The sequence below is a fragment of the Lagopus muta genome, chromosome 2 (genome assembly GCF_023343835.1).
Source record: "Lagopus muta isolate bLagMut1 chromosome 2, bLagMut1 primary, whole genome shotgun sequence".
NCBI lineage: Eukaryota > Metazoa > Chordata > Aves > Galliformes > Phasianidae > Lagopus > Lagopus muta.
The window spans coordinates 96,722,957-96,737,368 of NC_064434.1; the positions used below are offsets into that span (position 1 = coordinate 96,722,957).

The 14,412-nt window shown below is 36.9% G+C and overlaps 1 protein-coding gene across 7 annotated transcripts in view; it reads left to right on the forward strand.

The window, feature by feature from the left end:
• The window catches only part of LOC125690178 (SLX4 interacting protein), a 72,842-nt gene that overhangs the window by 48,894 nt on the left and 9,536 nt on the right, over positions 1-14,412 (forward strand). For all 7 annotated transcript variants that reach the window (XM_048938302.1, XM_048938307.1, XM_048938303.1 and 4 more), the window contains 2 exons: positions 5,385-5,462; positions 7,703-7,791. In XM_048938302.1, the coding sequence (XP_048794259.1) occupies positions 5,385-5,462; positions 7,703-7,791 (167 nt within the window). The remainder of the gene's footprint in view (positions 1-5,384; positions 5,463-7,702; positions 7,792-14,412) is intronic.

The window sequence follows — 14,412 nt, forward strand, 5'->3', positions numbered from 1 at the left end:
AGTTTTTACCTGAGCTGCTGGTGCATGGTGATACAGCTACTTTGAAGAGACTTGCGATTTTCTGCAGCTGCTGATTTGTGTCGTGTCACAGTGTTTACTGCAGGGTTTGTTTTTCAGCTGTCAGTGCCTTTTGGCAGGTATTGACAGATGCCTTCCTCCTCCTAAGTTGTCAGGCCTGTTCCAGTGGTTAAGGACCTCTTTGCACGTGGCTTGGTCAGGACTACAGTTTATGCATTAGAGACAAGGATTCATAAGTAGCTTTCAGTTTGTGTGTTGAAGCCTGTCAACAATAAATGGTATGGTCATAAAGATCAACCAAAAGGTGAAATCAAATCTTGTCTCCTATTGTTTTCTAATAGGAAACAACAGTCTGTGGGAAAGGTGCTCTGATCTACGAATATATGGCTTTACTTTATCTGCTTGGATACATTAGCAGCTGATGCTGCTAATGCTGTAAGGGGAAAAAAACAGTAATCAGTTTTTGCCTGTACTTGGTTTAAACTGGCTCTGAGGTACCCTGGAAAATACAGAAGTACATCACTGAATTTATTTGCAAATGTAAGAGTTTTCAAGAACAAACCTCACATATTTGTAATGTGAGGAAGCTGTTGGTAGAACTGTAAAGAACAGAGAGTCTTTTGGTTTTATGCATGTAAAATAGAACCTGCAGTGCTGTGTTAAATGCCTTTAGCTTGCGTCTCTTCCTGACTCTGGCATGTGCATGCATGCACACAAACAAGTGCAGGTGAATATAGTCAATGCAGCACCCAGGCTTTTCTCTTGGGCTTACTGCATATAACTCTGGTGGCCAAAATGCTCTTTTCTTAACTATTAAGAAACAAAAATAAAAAATTAAGTGGTATTGATGTTTTTCATTACATAATTACTTGCAGATACTTATCACTTTCAATAATGAAAATTGAAGAAAATAATTTACAACTTAATTGAATTGAGGGAATAATGTTTAAAAAGGCTGCATGAGATCCTCAGCTGTGTAGGTTGGTCTGAACGCACTGTTTGGTGCCTGAAAATCTGCACTAGGTGAAGATCTGTTACACTTCTTCTCACTACCTATGAAGTTTATAGGGTTTTTTGGGGGAGGGTCTGAGGTTCGTGTTATGGAAATTCTGTAGCCACTAGGAACCCTGCAAAAGGCTCAGGAAACCTGAGTAGCTTCTTGTGTTGTCCTTTCCCTCCCATTCTGCTGCCCCTAGTTTATCCTATGCTCAGACTCTAACTTACATGCAACACTTCCCATTTGTTTTTGAATCTTGTCTAAATTAGAGCTCATGACCTGGAACAGATAATGTGAATATGTGCATTTGTTCTGGGGGAGGAAATCTGCGCAATCACCAGTAGGTTTAGAATAAAATATTGTTTTTTTTTCCTTTTGAAGTTTACGAATGATCAGGAATTTGGATTGGGTGATGAATAATTTTAAGTGGAGAAGTATGACCGCTAAAAAGGACTGTAATAATATGTCTGTAGAGCACTTTGAAGATGAAAAACTTTATGTACTGTAAACACTATTACTAGTGTAGCTTAATCTGGAATAATTAGCATGAGCAAAACGTAATTTTATTTAATGTAAAATACAGTAGTTCAGTAAGTCTGATGCACCTGTATATTTATTTTCACATTGTAACCAAGGAAATTCATCCTCTTTTCTGACATATGTTACAAGGCTTTGAGATTTTGCTTTACATAGAGACTGTGCTAGTCCAGGATAACCTGCCAGAAATGTGAAATCCCTCAGCTAGGAGGTAAAAAGAGATGTGGGTTTGGTTGTTTTGGTTTTTGTTGTTTTTGTTTTTGGTTTTTTTTTTTTCATTTGCTTGTGTTTAAAGACAGTACTGAAGTGTTGTGCAACGTGTCAAATATGGAAGTGTTCAGGGGGCAAGTCAGCCTCCTTGAACTTGTGCTGTGGCTTTGGAGAAGACCTGAGTGAGTTTTGTTACAGAGCTGTGCAGGTGCCAGATTTTGCTGGGAAGCGAACACCTGCCAGGCTGCTCCAGATAACTCAGCAGCTCGGAGGCATTTTCCCAGGCTCCCAGCTGAATGGTCGCTAATAGCCGTGGGAGAGGGCTTCCCACTGCTCTGCACTGCACCACAGCCGCCTCTTGGCAGCCTCCTGGAAGCTCAAGGCAGCTTGGCTGCAGCTCCTTTGGAAAGGAAAGCAAGTGTTGCTGGATAGTTTTACAGTACAGAGTCAGTGTCTGATACTTCCTCTCAGTGTCCTGGGACCATGAAATATAACAAGCAGGGCAAATTACCATTCCCTTAAAAGGCAGCACTCACTGGGGCATGTTACAGCTGAAAGTGAACTGTGGCTTTTCTAGAATTACTTCTATTCAGTCACATTTGGGGTTCCTTTTTTTAAAATTATTTTTATTTTTTACTTTTTGGTTGGTTGTTTCTTGTTGCTGGGATCTGATCTTTTGGATTTAGAAGAAAAAAAACCTCCAAACTACTTTTTTTCTTTTCTACCTCTGTTGGTATTCTACAGACGGAGCTATATCTACGTTCTATGATGAAGAGGAAATCAAAGATTGGTCCGAGTAGGTTTGCTGATCCCCAGATGTGTGAAATTTCTCTGTTACTGGCTGCAAAACAGTCTTTGTAGCTTAGGGTAAAGCTTGAAAGGAATGCTTAAAAAGTTAATGCTGGATTATTTTGTCCTTCCTTCCAGATAACTTGATGAGCAGCTTCTGGTCCTCTCTGTGTATACACTGGCCTTCTTTCCTGGAGCATATTTTACAGCTTGCCCTGAAGCCATGTTAGCATATGCTGGTATATAAAGAGTACTGATAGCGGACAAGTCTGAATTTGAGAGCAGATGCAGACTCATGCTGAGTAAGCGTGTAGAAAGTTTAAAAACTTGCAAGATGCATGAGATTGTCAGACAAGATGTCCTTTTGGCTCTTGGTTTTTAGCTTAATATTTCATGAACCAAAAATGGTTAATTGGATAATATATTTCTCTTGAAGGAAGCAGAAAGAGGTTATTGCAGTTTTTATAGCTCTGCAGTAATCCAGACTGTTTTCATACTGGAAAATTTGTGAACTGTAGTTGACTTTATGGGCAAGATTAGATGTCACATACGAGAGGATTTTAAAATATCTGTTAAACATAGCTGTACGGTAGTTTCAAAATATAGGTATTTTGAATGCAGTGCATCTTAAATTTTTGTCACTTTTACCAGTAAGTACAGCAAATAATTACCTTTACTGGCTTTTTCAATGAAGTCAAATATAAATGGTCATGGGAAATCATAGAAACTAAAATTCTTTTCTAGTGTTAGTCCCTCTGGGCAGAGATTATTACCTCAGTTGCCAGTTTCCTATCAAGGCTCTACAATACACAAGCAATCAGGCTTGAGGTGACACTGCAAAAATCAAGTAGAGCTGTCTGCATCTCTTATTTATATGTTTTACTGGGTTGGAGGTATGCGTTCTCCAGAGAACAGTAACTGAAGAATCAAGGGCCTTGGAGAGTAATTTCATATTTTGTTCACACCATTTGTCAATCAAATCTGATTAAATACTTCTCAGAGAATACCAGAACAGCATGAGAAATAATCAGATGTGCATGTCACCTGATTCTTAAAAGAATGTCAGGAATGCTGTACCACGCTTTTCTCTGTGCAAAAGCAGAAGATTCACACATTTTCATTTCTGTTCCTTCCCAAGAAAAATACCTTGGGAGTGTCCCTGACACACAGAGGTGATAAGGCTCTCATTCTCTTTTAGGAAATTCATTGTGAAGTTGTACTTTTATGCATGTAACTTTTTTGGCATTACAGAGATCACAGTGGAAATGCTATCGTCATGCTAATAACTTACTAATATGAAAGGCAAATTCCTTGCTTTGGCTAGCCCTACCGACAGTGTTAAAGAGCTGTGGATGCCAAACTGGAAATAGCTAAAAGTAATTTTCTTTAATTGAGTTCATAAATATACAGTTAATAAAGATGATGGATTACATCCAAATTTTTCTGTAGCACTCATCATTTTCAAGAGATGGTTTAACTTGTCACATCTTGACTTGATCTTTAAAGAGAAGTCGGAATTTAGGTATCTTCCCGAGGGGAAGGAAAAAAGATGGCTGATAAATTTCAAGGGTTTGATTGTGATGAATAACTGTAGTTCTGAACAGGACATGATGTTGAGCAGTTCATGGAGAGCTCATGGAAGAGTTCTCTCTTCATGGAGAGCTCAGGAGGTCGGAAGCACAAGCAGGAGAGTTGTAGAGTCTGTAGGAAAGGACGTGCATTTTTCCTGGTTATGTTTAGGAATAAGGCGTGCCTTGGCACTTGCTCAGAAGAGATTAGGATGGGAGCATACGGGCTTTCCTGACTTCCTTTTAAACAGTTGGAGAGAAGAACAACAGTAGCACTTGACTTTTGAACTCTTCTATGATAACTGCACCAAGGGTAGCTGACTGTCTACAAACACACCAACAAAATAAGCATCACAAAACTCACCAGAGCTAGAGGAAATATCATTAGCTGTCTTGCAAATTCTTGCAAAATTTTACTGAGGTGTGTAGAATGACTATAGAGGAAGGAATTGCAAATTCTAACTTTCAATTTCAAGGGGAGTTATGTTGCTAAATACTTTCATAAATTAAGTCACAACTCATTTACTCAGTGTCATTTGTGAATTAAAGTAGAACAAAAATAAAATCTGATTTTCTTAGCTGTTGTATTGCAGCAAAGAGATAATTAGACAATCCTGTCTGTAGTTTTCTCATGCTCCTGATGCACAAGGACTTTTATTATTCTCAGAATCAGAAACTGAGGATGTGTGTATGCTACAGGTATCTGCTGTGGCAGCCGGACTAACTGTGTTTACTTGTAGATATGGAGGAGTCTCGGTGTATGCATTCCTTACTTAATTCAATGTAATTAAATAATTAGGGCTTTTGTGTGTGGTTTTCTTTTTTTTTTTTTATTAAACAACCTTTTTCTATCAGCTTTTGTGTATGTCATCTTTCTCTGGAAAGCAGTGGAATGAAGTTAAGTAAACGATATCAGTAGTTTTCTGGTAGAATACATATGAAAACCATGTAGTACCTAGGACTGCAGCCCTTTGGACTAGTGACTCAACACTAGACTGCGAAGTGGGTGACATCTGTGATTAATTAATTGACTTAAATTTATTTCTGTGGTTGTAATCAGAACTTGAAGGTTAGTAAAATGCTTGGATTTTTTCATTCCAAACGCTACTTTTTTGAAGACTTTAATATGAATGGTTTCTTTTTTTTTTCCTCTACAGTTCTATTTTCCCTCAGCCAATCCTATCTTTGTAGACACACTGTACTTGGAGACCACAATGCTCAAGATACATTTACACTTATTATCTTCTTTTTGTTTTATGTTGCAGCCAACAATTTTCACATTACTGCCTACTTTATGAAGAGATGGGTTAATCTCCGTTGTGCTCTAGGGAAACGTTATCGTGGTAAGGAATCGGTTTCAAATAGCATTACTTAGAATTATGCATTTCTGTGAGTAAAAATAAAAGGGAACTGACAGTTGTTAGCTACTTAAGATTTGTTTTAAAGCTAGAATTTGTTTACTCTAGAATATGTTGTCTAAAAAAAATGAGAAATATTTCTTAAGATGTGATTATTCTTTTTAAACTTAATTTTAAATTTTTGTAGATCTTGCCTTGGGTTTATCAGCTAAGTCACACCAAATTCTGTATGAATGATGAGACTCAGCATTTTACTGAGTCTCTACAGGGTGAATCAACGAGAGGTTGCAGTATGAATCACTTCATTATTGCTTGAGTGTCTTGTGACATCAACTGTATAGTACAAGTGTATGCAAGAAAAAGCTTTAATTCAACTCAGTGCTATAAAATCTTTATAAAGGTGATATAATTGGACTAGGTTCTTTTTTCGTGTTTTCTCAAGCCAAGATGCTCAGTAAGGAAGTGATATCAATCCTGTCCTGCCAACAGCAATAAAGAGAAACTGTAATGATCACTGCCCGTTGTGCTTAGCTTTTCATATTTTTCTTTACATGTAAAACAAATCCAGCCCCTAAAAATATTGACTATTTGAATGGATATTTTAAAGATTTTTTTTTTTTCAAATTGAAATTCATTACATTCATGAGTGTTTAAATTTTTCTTCAAATACCAACCTTTTTTTATTCTAACTCTATATTGGTGGAAGAGACTGGAATGTTGATTTTAAATGTTTCACTGAACTTCTGTCTGCCTCCTGGAAGAACTGTATCTGCAGTACTGTCTCAGCATTGTTTTCTCTGTATTAAATCCAGACGTTTTTCAAGGTCAATGAATACCTACTGTCATTTTGTTAGCCAGAAAGTGTGATTGTTATAAAGTATAACAATAAAAATTACTAACCGGAATAAACTTGCTGTACCAGCGCTGCCAAAAAGCAAGGCTTTGATTCTGCAGTCAACATTTTCCTTCTACATGAGTTCCTATCAAGACAGGAGCTTCATTTTGCTGAGTTTCACTACTAATAAATAGCAGAACACATATCCTCAAAAAATATTAAATCCTGATGTTTCTTTTCTGTGAGAATATACCTGGTATTCAGCAAACAGACAAGGAGCCTAACAGAAAAAGAATCCTGCATACTGCGATTGGTTTCTCAGTATCTAAAGTGGACTTACCTAAGAGATGATTCTTGGAGCCCCACATAACAAATTTAGCCTCTGTGAAAGTTGCCCTGCTTTTCTTTGCAGCCCTTTGGAAGTAACCTGTGGACTGCTCACAGTTTGAAAGCCATTGTACAAGGCTTTTGGGGTTGACGTTCAGCTCTTAAGAGTACAACCTGAAGAACAATAGTCTGGTGATAAGGCACAGCCACAGCATGAATATTTCCTTGGAAACAGTTTTGCTAACAGTTGCTATTTCTGAAAGGCTCATCGTATTCATGACCCAGTTATAGTAGCTTAACTAGCTGTTGTGCCAATAAAGATGTGTCTGAATTCTCTCTAGAATTTTTCAAATAGTGACAAGTAGAAGTTAATCCGTTTTAACATCCCTATCTTTCATAGTGATGACTTGAGCAAAGTCACTGCTGGTGAGGCCTTGGAGGGTTTTGTCAGGTACTAGTGATGGTGATAAAGAAGCACGACCTTCTAGAGAGCCATTTGCTCATATGGAGGATCCGTGCTGACAAATTGTTTACATTCAGCCAGTATCCTATTTATTATGTAAAACCCTTCAATTTTCAGTCCTCTTTAAACAGAGATTTAGTTGTGTTCGCAACAAACTATGTAAACTTGAGTAAAATACATGATTCAGTAACAATTTACTGATTTATTTATTTACTTTAAGTTACTGCAGTCAGAGTTGGAAACACTTGTTCATAGGCCGAATTATTATATCAAGTCCTGTTGGAATATGTTGTGCTATATTGTGCTGTGTTACAGACATGATTAACAACTTTTGTGATGAAAAGACTAATCATCAGAATAGCACAGAATAAGTGGTGAAGTGTCATTTCTGTAGGTTCTGTCTGGTGTACTTGTCCAGAGGTATGTGTGGGCTTATTTGCTGCTGTGAATGTCTTCTTGGGAACTAAACTTACTCTGACATGCCGATTTTTTTTTTTTTTAATGATTTTAAAACAAAAATGAACTGCATGCATGTTTTCAGTATGTGTTTTTTTTAATATGTGTATAATTTTTGTCTTCCTTTCAATTATTTCTGCATAGAGCTTCGTATGTTTCCAGACAAATTTGTTGTTTGTATCAGTAAACTTGAATTTAATCCAAGCGCTTGGACATGTGAAAGCGGTGCACCGGTATGTACAAAGCTGTACTGTAATTTTTCTGGTTTGTTTTATAGTGGTAAGATGAATGTATATGTATAGCTGTAATTATCTGTATATTTGTGAACGTCATCTTGTGATCAAAATGTCACATTAACGGTTGTACAAAACATTTGGGAACAGATCCTTAAGTGATTGTTTGAAGCAGACAAGAATTTTTGGAATTTTTGGAAGCTCAGCATTTTCAGAGGAACATAAGGCTTAGAATTTTGTCATTTATCCTTGAAACACTTTATTTTCCTTGAGGATAATGGAGCAGATTCTAATGTCAGTGGCTTTTTTGTATGTTTTCTTAGCACTTGTTCTGCAAGACAACTCAATTGAGTCAGTGCTAGGCCCTGTTGGGGGAAAAAAGTCCCCAAGCATTTATGGGCGGTGGTGTGTAGTTAAATACCATAAACAATTCTGCTTAAATATTTCATCTTGAGGGCTTTATAAGGGTCAAAGGCTCATGAATTTCATGCTGCAGTTAACTGCCAGTTGTCTCAGGAGTGTTCACAGTGGCCCAGGTGGCCTGCAGTACGGCACATGGTCTGCTCTGTGCTTGCAGTAAGAGTCAGCATTACGTGCTGATCTCTATGAATGTGACAGTCGTTTGTCTTGGATATATCAAAATATATTCAACATCTTATAAAAAAATCTAAACATTGTGCTTAGTACTTTTTTATATCAAGCAGGTTTGTATTTACTGTACTTAATGCAGTTTTTATTATCTTGATTCTTCAACTGGTAAATATCCTTAAATGTCAAAGCAGTAAGGAAATACTTTTCTCAGGAAGACATAAGTCTAACTGCTTTACAAGTATTTTGCTATTTTGAAAATTATTATTTTCTCAGTATTGCCTTGAAAAACTATTTAGATGCTTTTAATAGAAAATCCTGCCTTTGCATTTTGACTGAGAAATAGTTATCTCTTGTTTAAGAATCCCTTGTGCAATATCCAATTTCCGCCTTTGTTATTTGTATTTAGCTTTAATGATAAATTTTCTTCTTAGTTTCTTTCTATGAGTCTGTGTAGTAAGAAGGCAAATGAAAAATAGAATTATATGGTCTTTAGTTTGACTATTTAGAAATTTGATCTGATATATGGAAAGTCCTAGTCATTTTAAAAGGGTCTTTAAAGGTTTGTGTTTAGAAACCAAACAAAAACAGCAGCAAAAAAATCCCACATCAAATAATCTCAGTGGGATCATACTGAAATTGATACTAAAGCCTTGGGAGTTTGCTTTACATACAGATGCAGTACGTGCACATAGAACAGGTGGGCATGATCAGTGCAGTGTGTTGGTAGAAGGGAACAAAATAAAGCTACCCTGAAGTCATCTTCCATGATTTGAAAACTAACAAGAAGTGAGTAGACCCGCAGCAAATGTTCTGCAGTACTTTCTTAACTCTTGTCACACTAACCTAAGGGGCTTCCTGTGGACTGTTCTATTGGTCCATCATTTCTACAGCATGTTAATGCTACATTTTTCATACAGTACAGTTCAGTACTTTCCCAAACTGAGTGGGTGTATGATTGCAACTGAGGGGTAATTTCAGGGTTTTTTTTGTCACTGAAGAAATAAAGACTGAGGATCTGCACTTTGTGTGTGTACTTTTCACATGCAGTTTAGCACTGACTGTGCCCGAACTTTTAACTAGATTACAAAAGACCACCCAGAAGACCTTTCTGTTGATAGACTCCAGTGTATTCTGTCATGGGCTAAAAATGAGGCATATGTTTTGTTTTCCTCTATATGTTGTTTAGGTTTGAATCATTCATTTCATAATATTGTATTTAAGTTCGTTTTTGTGTTTAATCAGCTCACACCCTTCGTTTGAGGGTCTATCTGTGTTTTATAAAAATAGTTGACTCTGTGTTAGTGGAGATTTTGTCACATTTCAGTGTTGCTTATTGTCATTACAGTTAATTTAGTTGAGACTTAACAATTTTTATTTTTGTTTTATACCTGCTGTTATGTAGTTTTATGGTTTTCGGGCAAGCATTCGTTCCTGAGCTATTTTGTCTCTCCTGGCAGAGACAGTGACTAAACCAAGTTTCAAGAGATGTAGCCAGATAAAGGATATTCTTATGTCCCTACACCTTAGGAAAGATCATAATTATATTGCTTCTGAGATATTCACAAGCACAAATTGCATGCACAAAATACTCAGAGAAGTGATTTAAAATCTTGTGATGCATCCCGTAAGACCAAGGAAAAGGTGGCTTAGGCAGACTCTGTCAAATTAGATTTAAGTTTAATTAAAGATTTGAGAGCGCTTCTAAGGAGTAGATCTGAAATAAAATAGAAGATCAACTGATACGGAATTTTCTCTATTCTAAAATCTGTTTAGAAATGGGTGTTGTCGTATCTATGAAACAGGCTGCAGGCAGTAATTATCATTTTCGAAGAAATTTCTTTTTTAAGAAACATTACAGCAAATTATTGAAAATAATTCAGCAAATTGGAAGGCTCAAGGAGAAGATGGAAAAATAGCCTGGCTTATTAGTGCTAAGTACAAATACAAAGCCGTTGATTCCTGTTTTGCAAAACTGTGTTTGTAATCTTGAATAGTTCTGTCTTGGAAAAGAAGACCGCTTTGGGAATATGGCAAAAAAGAAAACCCAGGCAAATGAAAGAGCTCTAGAGGGATCAGTCATCTCTGCAAAGATTACGACATTTTTGGGGCTGATTATTATGTAGAGAGCTAAAATGGAAAATTGGAAATGGGTTATCTGAAGAAACAATGTAATGGAAATGGGTGGAAGGTTTATTGAAGGCTTGGGACCATTTGAAAATGTGCTAACAATGGAGTATTCATTGATAACTACATCAGCTTTATACTGGAATCTATGAGAGGAAGTGATTGTAGGGAAAACATAAAGGAGGTCAAGCGAATGACGAGACTGATGTGGAAATTTGAAATTACCATTCATATGACATCAGAAAAGAAAGTGGAGAGCAGGGGATCCTGCTTTGATTAAAAAGATCTCCAGCTTACCACTAAGCTTTGTTAAGTTGCAGAGAAAATTACAGAATATTGCTCTTAAAAAAAATACAAAGCAAAAAAAAAAAAAATAAATAAAGCAAAGCATACATAGGCAGAATAGGAGAAGAAAAGTCCTAAAGATATGCCCTGTGCCTTTGAGATCTCCAAGAATGAAAGAAGTAACATTTCATCATCTTCATACATGTCTCATTTTATAAATTGTTGTGACATACTTTATGTACATTGCAGAATTCTCTTTATTAAAACATGTTATAGGAGAGCAAGTGATATAATTTGCTTGGATTTTGATTATGCTGGTAAGAGGCTTCTGATTCTCCCATGAAAACATGTACGCTTAGCTTTGATTAACAGAGAGCTTGATATTAGTGTGTGCTGCTGCAGCGTTGTGCTTGTTGCAAGGCAGAATGAAAAGGAAAACCTTTTTTGTTTTTTTTTTTTGGTTTTTTTTTTTTTGGTTTTTTTTTTTTTCAGGCAGGAATAATTTGTTACTAGAGGATTTTGTGTGAATTTAGTTATCTTAAGAACTTTAAGGTGTTATCAAGTAGAGCAGGGGGAGAAGGAAAAGTTGTGGAATACAGTTGTACATTTCACAGTCTATAAACTATTATATCACAGTTGAACTGCTGAACTTTCTACTGAAAAGGTAGTCCATATTCCCTCTAGTTCCAGCTATGTATTGCTTTCCTTTCTGGTTACAATGGATCAGCCAAGTGATTCTTCAGCCAAGAATGAATTAGTTCATTGAACTGATCTAGAAGAAAATGATTTACTTGTGAAGTTTCTTTTTTTCCTTCTGCTAAGTTGGAGGATTAGTTTTCCATCATCTCAGTGTACTTAACCAACTCAGACTGTACTCTGGAGTTGCTGACTGTGACGCAAAAAGTGTAGCAGGAGCATGCAGCCAGGACTCGGAAGAAGACAGGATTACCCTGTGAGGTAGCAGCTGATAATTACCCTCATTTAGAGGTAACATCCAAAATGCATGCTAATAGTGCCTTTTTAATACTTGCTTGGCTTTCAGATTCATTATCAACTTTTAAATTTCATACAGTCTATTTTTCATTTGTTTTCAAATATTATGCAAAATTTTATTTGGTCAGTTTTGGAGACATAGCTAAAGGAAAACAATGTTAAGCTGTAGTTCAGCAACTTCTTTAAGAGGGTTCGCTGCTGGGGAAACTGCAGACCAACAGATCCTGTCCATATACTGCACGTGGTTGAACAGCTGAAGAATTTTGTTTTCTCTTCGAGTTTCCATTTCTGATGCTTCAAGAATTTGTCTTTTTATTTATTTATTTTTTACTTTTCCCTCTCACCTTTCATGCTTAACTCAGTCTGATGCAAGACTGAACCATGTGGTGCCTCCTGCCTTCCCTTCTCTGATCTGTGCATTCTTGTCCTTGACATCTGTCAGCATTGGCATGTGAGGAGCTGGTTCAGTTCACTGGTTCCTGTGAAAACAAGGATTTTTTGGTTTTCTTTTTTGCTGTTGTTGTTTGCATGGTTAGCTTTCAGCTGGATGACTTCAGTGGCTGTGTTCTCACTGTGTGGCTGCATAAATACTCACATCGATGCAGAGGCTTTTGGCAGTACTCTGTGTTTGATAAGGGTGAGGTTTTCCTTTTAATGTCAGTGTAGCTTTAAAGAGTGCTGTGGTACTATTGTTTTTGACTTGGTCATAAAGAAGAAAGCTGCAGCAGTTTTAAAATATTCACTTTTGTCACAGGTGTCTGCCTTTTCTCCTTGAAAATCACCACTTCTAGGTAACAGTTTGCCAAAAGGTCTTTGTGCTTGCACCTCATCTTGTAATTCAGCCTTGCGGATTTGTACAAACTGAAATTCATTGAGCTTTCAGCTAATGCACCAAATGAGTGGGAACAGCCGGGGTGTGTGCTCCCTTCTGCCAACCCTGATGTGGGGGCAGAAAGCTCTGCAAAAGGGGAGGGGAGGATACCTGAGAGTGGTAATATGGGAGATTGCTGCAGCGTGATTTGTTAGAACTTGTCTTAGTTTCTTCTTATAGCTTGCAAACAGTCTGATTCATTTTCTGCATGGCAAAGAATGTCATAGCTGTCTGCTGTTTGTTATAATAATGTTCCAGAGAGGTGGACAAATGATGAAATGAAATCTGACACAGTTATTTCAATTAATCAAGACTAGGAAAGGCTGTGGAGGTTTTCAGAAAAGCATCACAGTGGTTGGTGCGAGAGTGTTAGGACTGCAAATGAAAATAAATTGATAAAGGTGAAGTCTTTCTGCTGAGAAGAGCAATTACAGTGTTTGTGCATATTGCTGAGTGAATAAAGTAAAATCTCTGGAAAAGCCAAAAGTATGCTGCAAGGAACCAACTGAAAAATCTTAACTCAGTAGTATTATTTATTGGTAAATGAGACCAGATATGGATGTATATAAGGAATGAAATAAAAAGTAATGTCTTAGTGCCGGTAAGCAAGTTGAGCATATCTTCATTAAAACATTATGTACTTCTCATAGTGCAAAATGTAGATGAAGAGTAGTAGTAGTATGTACAGCCCTGTAACTGCAACATAAATTCTTAAGCATGTAAAAGTATTTCAAGATGAAGCAATCTTCAAAAAGGAGGGACAAATTGAGTAATCTTTTACTGATTTTAGTAGTTGCTTCTTACGTGAGTCGTCCATTTGGTTTAAACACAACTACTTAGCAGCATTCACAAGATCTCATTTGTCAAAGCCTCGTGGTTATTTAAGATATTATCATCTGTCATCATCCTTCACCTTCCTCATTTTGCTCTCCCCTCTCACTCTCTTGCTGTCCCAGTTTATCCTGGTGTTTAATACAGATCTGAGCTCAGATTGTAGACTTTTCACTGAATGATGTTCTTTCCTCTCGGCAGACTTTGAGAGGATGAGCACTTCCAACAGAGGTGCAGGGTGTAAAGCTGGCAGTGTTGATGTTTAAATCTAAAGTGAGCTAAAGATTTTGTTTAGTTGCCGTGCATCTGAGAGATTTTGATAACTAGTGTGGAAAGATTAAATTAACTTGAGATTTTTATAATAATTTCCTGTATTCCTCTTGTTAAAAGAATTTGTCAGGTTTTTTCTTTATTTTTTTGAAGAGCAGTCTGTTCCTCAGCCTCCAACAGAACAGAACACTGTTAAAACTGATTGAAATTGTACAGCTTGACGAAAAGTAAGCTGAAGCCTATGATGGTATGGTTCATGGAAGGATGTTTGAACAATTTCTAACTTCTACTGGTCCGCTGGGTAATTCACTCCCAAGCCTATGGCACGCATTTTTGATAAGTGCGTTTGCACACATTCTGTGCATATTGCATATTGTGTGCAAGTTTCCATTTTGTTGCAGTAAATAGTGACTGTGACCTGAATTTGGAAATGAATGCCTTGATACTGAGTGCATTTTTGCTTATCTTTTTTCCTCATGTTGCATTCTTAATCCCTAACAGAAATCTTAACAGGTTGTTCTGTCATTGCTGGAACTTAACAAAGCAGCTTTTTTTGTATTTATCATAAATCATCTTTTGCCTTCTGCCAGTCACCAGCTTTCATCATAATGCCACTGATTTCCTGGCTTATTTCTTGCTTCCCATCCACTTGAATG